General features: G+C 53.3%; 1 protein-coding gene across 1 annotated transcript; it reads left to right on the forward strand.

Annotated features, from left to right (window-relative positions):
• The first annotated feature begins 3,347 nt into the window (after positions 1 to 3,347).
• GSX2 (GS homeobox 2) lies at positions 3,348 to 5,851 on the forward strand. Its single transcript, XM_022564293.2, has 2 exons — positions 3,348 to 3,921; positions 4,616 to 5,851. The coding sequence occupies exons 1-2, from the start codon at positions 3,348 to 3,350 to the stop codon at positions 4,954 to 4,956; spliced, it is 915 nt and encodes a 304-aa protein (XP_022420001.1). The 3' UTR covers positions 4,957 to 5,851.
• The last annotated feature ends 1,638 nt before the right edge of the window (positions 5,852 to 7,489 follow it).

Raw genomic sequence — 7,489 nt, forward strand, 5'->3', positions numbered from 1 at the left:
GTACTGGAAGACTTTCTGAAAGGTATATCCAAGAATTCGAATCTCAAGGTTGGGCTGCGAGGAGACTGCTCATCCAGACTCAAGCTGGAGAGTCCAGAGTCAAGAAGGTGGTGCCTCTGAACTGCTTTGATTTTTTTCCCTCAGTTGAGGGTAAGGGTGGGGTGTCCTGACTGGGCAAGGCTGGGGGATGGTGGGGACAATTTCTGTTACCTTCACATTTGTGACATCATAAAAGACAAAGCAAAGCCATCTCTGTCATCCCCAGCAAAAGGGGGGAAAAAATCAAAGGATTCCCCCCCCTTTAAAAGAACTAATTTTCTCCTTGAATTATGAAAGTAATGGCTTAGGTAACAGCCTGTACTCTGTACCCAACTGCTTAATACCGAATAAATCCTTCCACGTGGCTCCCCGAGTCGTGGCAATTAGAGCTCATTATAGGCTCATAACAGCTCTCATTTCAGGGATTACTTAATGGACGATGAAATTTTATCGGACAGAATCACTGAGAAATAAAATTGGGTGTTAGCGGGGGCACCATGGGGGCACGCCGATGGTGTGCCCAGGGTCCCTTTCTGCTCCGAATGGGTTGGAGGCGCTGCAGTCCTGGGGCAGGGCAGGTCTGGGCAGGGCCAGTCGCAAAGCTGTCCACAGGGTCATTGGGCAGGGGAACGATGGCAAGGCACATGGGGTTGGGGAGCTTCTGAAGATGGGGCTGGAGTGGAGGAAAGGGGAAGGGGGGTGGGGAGAGAGACTGAGAGATCCAAAGAGAACTGAAGAGAAGAGTCTCAGAAAAGAGGAACGTGGAACGTGGAACGTGACCCCAAAATACTTGCTCTTGGTGGGCTCAAGCAGTTAACCGAGTATCCTAATAGACAAATTTTTTGGTCATGGTCTGCTTTCAGCCTCAGTCTGGCCCCAAGCCGCTACTCTCCTCGCAGCCCTAAGTAACCCTACGGGCCTCTCACTTTTCTCAAAATTCACCAGCACACCAACCAGAGGTTTCTGTAGGCAGACATAAATCGAGTTAGATGCTCAAGCATCATAATTAGGATTCTCTAAAATAAAATGATCCTCACATAAGCACAACTCCCAGCACATTAGCATAGAAGTTCTTCCCAAGAGCAGAACTAGAACCACTGCAGATCAAAGTGAATAAATGCATATAAATATATATTATATAAAATTTTAAGTGAAATGTATATATACACTTGCAAAGTCAACAGGGAAATCACGTCACCTGTTTGGACAATTTAGGCCTATACAAACATCCTGCCATTAACCACCTCCCAATGGTTGAGCTCCCAGTTTTCTTTCTGAGGCTGGAATGATTCGGGAACTGCCCGGATTCTCCCATTGTGAGCGAGGGCGGGCTGGGCCAGGCAGGCTGGGTTGAGGCTGAGCGCCTGCGATGGCTGCAGCAGCAAACCTTGTGGTACAAAAGTAGTTACAGCTGAGCTGCCCTGAGTTAAGCCCTGAGACTCCTTAATTGTTGTCACAAGATGTTGGATTAGCACATTTCTGGAATAGCTGTCTGTTTACACTCTGGAGACCCACCGTCCACTAACCGCTTTCTAATTGAATTCTAATCACATTCAAATAGCTCAATAACCAGCCTCAGCTGCAATTCATAAAACTTTAATTGCCATCCATAAATCCTGGGCTCCCCAGAGCGGGTCGTCCCTACAACCCAATTACACTTCTCTAGCAGGCAAGAGAGACGGTCACAGAGATGGAAAGGGGGAAGGAGAGAGGACAGAGAGACAGCCATGTCACCAGCTGAGAAGCTGATGCTCCCCTAGGATTTGGACCCTTGGTTCTCACAGGTGGAGGGAGTCCCGTCCCCAAGTTTCTTAGCACCGTTGTTATCTCAGGCCTGAAGTTTGCTGTTTGGGGGAAAGGATTGGACTTGTAGCTGTTGCTCACCCTCCCTGCTCCAGCCAGATTTTCCACAAGGAAAAAGAAGAGAAAGCTGTCACTTCTGCAGCCTTGCTTCCCCAGAAAGATCAATAGCCCTTAGGTGGGCAGCCACCCTCTCTCACCAGCCACTGGTGCACCAGTCTTCCACCGCCACTCAGAGAGGTTTCCTTTACCAAGCCACTTCTCCCATCCTGAGGCAGGATTCACTGAGTGACTCAATTCCCTTCAAAACCTTTATGGGCTTTAAAAGGCGTGCATAGGGGAGAGAACTTCCTGGTTAGCTGCCTAAGCAGGAGATAGCAGGACTCAGAACGAAGGCTTCCCTCAACCCCTGCCCAGTCTCCAGAAAGGCCGGGATTTGGTCCTCTCCCCAAAGTCCTTGAGATGGAGTTTGTAGGATTGGTCTGCAAATGCAGCAGTGGGACCACTCGGAGAAAGACAAGAGCGTACCTTCAATGTCTCTCTTTGCCAAGGGGGGTGGTTTCAGGTTAGAAAGAGGCACAAGGAAGGGTCGTTGATCTGAGTGGCCCCAGAAGGCCCCAAGTGCAAAGGCATTTTAGAACTTCCCAAGCATCAGAATGAAAAGCTCCACTTCTGAGCTGGGAGGCCTCTCTGCTATGCCCCCCGGATCCCTCACCAGCCAACCACCTGAATGACCTTGGCCAGTTCCAAAAGCTAGGGGACTCTGTGTGTGAGTGTGTGTGTGTGTGTGTGTGTGTTGTGTGTGTGTCCGTCCGTGTCCCAAGCTGCTCTCCGGGACTGGGTCCCTGCCAGTCCACCGCCACACAATCCTGTTCTAAACCGTAGGCTTCACACTAGGCCGTGACTTATCCGCGGCTGGCACAGAAGAGCAAGGAGCACTAGGCATTCCTATTAGAAAGGCCTCAAAGTCCCCACCTGGTGCGATCTGTGGCCGGAAGCGAGGAAGAGTTGGGCTGGGGCCCAGGCTAGGGAGAGGGGTGGGATGGAGGATGCAGCTCTGTGATTTCTCGGGAAAGCGTGGAGAAAGAAGGGGAGGAGGCCGGCCTCCCCGCGAAATTAACAAAACCTACACTTTCCAAAGTCTCCCCCATCCCCCTCCTCCGAATTCTTCCCCGCCGCGCACCCGCCCCTCCTCGCCGCTTCTGTTGTGACTCGGGCAGCCTATCCCGAGGGTGGGGAGCTGCCGAGGAGCCTGAGCCGAGCGGTACTCCGCAGCATCACGTGTCGGGGTGGGGGCTATAAAATCCCGGAGCCTGGGCGTCGGGCGGGGGACGTGAGGACCAGCCCTCTCCAGGGACCCCTTTGTTCGCAGCCCAGACGCCGACACCTCCGCGTCCCCAAGGGCTTGACCGCCTGCGTTCGCGCCGCGCCTGGGGCAGAGCTCAGGACAGGAGAGGGGAGGGGGCGCCACGGCCGGCCGGGCCCTCCAGCCACCCACCCCTCGCGACATGTCGCGCTCCTTCTATGTCGACTCGCTCATCATCAAGGACTCCTCACGGCCCGCGCCCTCGCTTCCTGAGCCGCACCCCGGGCCAGATTTCTTCATCCCGCTGGGCATGCCATCCCCGTTGGTGATGTCCGTGTCCGGGACGGGCTGCCCGTCCCGCAAGAGCGGTGCGTTCTGCGTTTGCCCGCTCTGCGTCACTTCGCACCTGCACTCCCCTCGGGGGCCCGCGAGCTCCAGCTGCGGGAGCGCAGGGACCGGGAGTGCCGGGGCCGGGGGTGGCGGGGCGGCGGCAGCCGCCGGGGCGTTGCCCCTGCTCAAGAGTCAGTTCTCTTCGGGTCCTGGGGACGCACAATTTTGCCCGCGTGTGAGCCACGCGCACCATCACCACCACCCTCCGCAGCACCACCATCACCACCACCAGCCCCAGCAGCCCGGCTCGGCTGCAGCGGCGGCGGCTGCGGCGGCTGCGGCGGCGGCCGCGGCGGCCTTGGGGCACCCGCAGCACCACGCACCTGTCTGCACCGCCACCACCTACAACGTGGCGGACCCGCGGAGATTCCACTGCCTCACCATGGGTAGGGCCGGGTTTCTGGGCACCTGCGCGCTGTGCCTTGCCCGCTCCCGGGAGCAAACTTTCCGCCTTCAGGGGATGAAGTGGGAGCCTGGGGGCGGGGTAGGGAGGGAGGAGGGGCTTTTAGTATAACTGTGGAGTCGTCCCCAGAAGTTCCACGAAGGTGGGAGTTAGCCTTCTCAGCCTCTCCAAGCAGCCTGGTGAGCTTCACTCCCGGTATCTGGTGCCCGAGTCTTGCATAACATCGGGGCCTTTGGGACTTCGAACTTGAGGGCTGAGAAATCGGAGGTTAACTGACTGAGGTCCGGGGTGGGTGTATTTGTACTTAAGTGTGGCATTCCGGCGTCGAGGCTGGCTGGGTTTCGTTGCTTTGGGCTAAGCCTGCCTGCCTTTCCGCTAGGCTTGAAGGGAGACAACCGGACAATGCAACCCCTCCCCCGCCCCCCACTTTAATCCTCTGACTTTACGTCCCGAACATCAAAGGCCTTCACTTGCTTTGGGCGTCCCTGTCCTTCCCGGTTAAGTAACGATGTGTCTTGAAATGAGAAAGAGTAAGAGATGGATACAGGTATTTGGTTGAGCTGCACGGGTGAGTCCCTGCGAGGCATCCTTTCCAAGGGATGGCACGTGGGGTGGGAGCGCCTCCCCACATCCACCCCCGAGAATTACCTCTCTGCCCTCTCTTGGCCCGTCTGCAGGGGGTTCGGAGGCCAGCCAGGTACCCAATGGCAAGAGGATGAGGACGGCGTTCACTAGCACGCAGCTCCTGGAGCTGGAGCGGGAATTCTCTTCCAATATGTACTTGTCTCGACTCCGGAGGATCGAGATCGCCACGTACCTGAACCTGTCAGAGAAGCAGGTGAAAATCTGGTTTCAGAACCGCAGGGTGAAGCATAAGAAGGAAGGGAAGGGCACACAGAGGAACAGCCACACGGGCTGCAAGTGCGTCGGCAGCCAGGCGCACTACGCGCGCTCAGAGGACGAGGACTCCTTGTCGCCGGTCTCGGCCAACGATGACAAGGAGATTTCCCCATTATGAGGGAGAGCTGCCCCACCTCTCCGTACACGCTCCCGTAATCCCCCCCCACACACACAACGCGACGCGGCAGGCACCCAGGGGCCAAAATCCTTGGCCTTTCGGTTGTTCTGCCTGGAGAAGGTGGAGACAGGTATTCCCGGGGGCTTACAAGACGGGCCTGACACTTCTGTCTCCTACTTGATCTATTTGTTTGGGACTCCACTCGCAGTTATAGATCATTTTTTTAAAATGTAAATAATCTAGATTCAACTAAGTCTCGTCATATAACAAAGAAAAAAGGGTTGGTTTAAGTTTAAAACTGTATGTGGGTTTTTGAAAGCGCATGTCATTTCCCTTTCCCTGTCTTTCAGAACCTGATAAGAACACGGGGTTTCTTCATTCTTTTTGTTTTGTTTTGTTTTTAATGAAAGTATTGAATTGCAAATAACTTAGAAAATTAAACCCTGTAGGTCTTGCTTTCTGAAAATTTGCCTGGGGAGAGTTTAAAATCCAAGTCACTGGAAGTCTCCTTGTGAATAGTTTTATATAAAATTTATATTTATATTTATTTAAATAAATGAAACAAAATCAAGGTTTTAAATTTGTGATGTTTGCTTTCTCCATCTTCCCCCGTCTTTCTCTCCCCCTTATGGACAGGGAATAAAAGTGTCTGAGAATTTAGAGCAAAGTAATGACTATAACTTGGTAATGTGGGTCTCTTGGTTGAGGGAGTTTGTGGCTCTATAGGATTTCTGTGTCACCGAAACTTCTGCCAAGAAGACACCTTCCGTCATGATGCTGCCTACCAGGTAGTACTCCCCATTCTTAAAATAGCTCAATTCCTCACAATTGACAGGATACATCACTCCATTTAGAGTGACACTGACAATTAATGACAGGCAAACCTTTAAATTTATTTAGCAGGAGAGGGTGAAAATCCCTTACCTAGTATTTATTTTCTGTATCAGTCCCTCCTCCCTTTCTTTCCTTCTTCATCTCTCTCAGTACTAAAACCTGAATTATGTAAAGGAATCTGAATAGTAGGAATTGTTTTAGGAAGGGCAACAATTCATCAAACAGGTTTGAAGCAAACACATGCAAAGTTACAAATGATGCTACAAGTGACTAGAAACAATACCGTTTTTCCGAGTTTGTCTAGCTAAGAAATTAGCTGGTTTCCACCACTGCTGAGAAAACAAAAGTTCAGGAATAGGGAATTATTTTGTCCAAAGACTTACATTCTCACTTTTCCAAAATCGCTCACAGGTGCCTTCGGACTTCTGGGTTTTTTCTCTGGTCTCCCTAACTTTAACCTAAATTAGTTCCTTTCTAGTCCCTCTCTTCCCATCACCTTGCAGAGTGCATTCGCGCAATCCTGGCCCTGGAGAAGACTTACTTTGGCTTTGCCCTCAGCAAGGCAACCTGGCTCTCTCTTCAGCACAGCCAGGTTCTGTTCTTTAAGGGAGAGAGTGAAGCTGGAAACATGGAAACTAGGAGATCTCATTCCCTGCAATCTCATTCCCTGCAAGCTGAGTTCCACAAACACCCGCTGGGGTTGTTTTTGATTATTTTCTCTAAAGATGCCACCTAAAAAGTCCAAGCCATAGGAACTGTTTACAACACACATACTCACGCTTCTTTAGGTCTGTAGGAACTGAAACCTCACCAGGTGGGGTTAGGCTCTAGTGTGGGTTTCCCCGCCCAGACACTCCCTCACTCTCACTTCCTCTCTCTCTGTCTCTCTCTCTCTCTCTCTCTCTGTCTCTCTGTCTCTCTCTCTCTCTCTCTCCCTCTCTCTCTCTCTCTCTCTCTCTCTCTCTCTCTGTCTCTCTGTCTCTCTCTCTCTCTCTCTCTCACACACACACACACACACATACACACTCCTGAGGCCCGTCGTCATCTCTCATTCTGGTGCTGGCCAGGGCAGGCAGGGGAGAGGAGAGGCTGGACGGTGCGTACTGAATAGGGAGCTGCCGCCGCTTTGTGCAGTGACCTGGGCCCGATCCTGCGCAGCAGTCACAGGCATCTGACTCGCTCCTGGCCCGGGCCTGGGAGGCTCAGGCTCTGGATTGCCCTCTCTCTTTCACACACAAGCAGAGCTTTGGGCCCCCTCGCCCTGCCCACCGCGAAGGAGAAGGGGCGCTGACCCACTGCCTTTTCCAAAGATTCCGTCTCCCTCCTTCCCAATAAACAGGCGTCTCCGGGCACCGGTACAGGGCTGGGAGGAAGGGAGTTTCGTAGCGCAAAGAACTGGCAGCTAAGGAAGAATTCCTTCACAGGAAATAACAAGAAGGCCAAAGAGCCCCGGCCGCACCTCTTTGTGTTCCTGCCCAAAGCGAAGCCTCATCTGAGAGGTGGACAGGCAACCCCGTCCCCTACCCATCCCCTCTCAGCCCGGCCACGCTGTCGTCCCGCACTCGGGCCTGGCCCTCCCCAAGTCCCTGCCCAGTAGGGACCAGAGCATCTGCACTTTTCCTCGCTACCCGCACCCAGGCCCTGCGCCCAGAGTGCTGAGCCACCCGCTTGCCACACCGATGCTGCACTCGCCCAGCTC

This window comes from Delphinapterus leucas, chromosome 5 (genome assembly GCF_059928025.1).
Source record: "Delphinapterus leucas isolate spDelLeu-1000000601 "Yukka" chromosome 5, BTC_Dleu_Yukka2, whole genome shotgun sequence".
NCBI classification, from domain to species: Eukaryota; Metazoa; Chordata; class Mammalia; order Artiodactyla; family Monodontidae; genus Delphinapterus; species Delphinapterus leucas.

Bases quoted from the DNA above. Each gene is read 5' to 3' on its own strand.
- GSX2 (XM_022564293.2), top strand. From the start codon at position 3,348: ATGTCGCGCTCCTTCTATGTCGACTCGCTCATCATCAAGGACTCCTCA. The intron at 3,922-4,615 runs GTAGGGCCGGGT...GCCCGTCTGCAG, and splicing joins ATTCCACTGCCTCACCATGG to GGGGTTCGGAGGCCAGCCAG.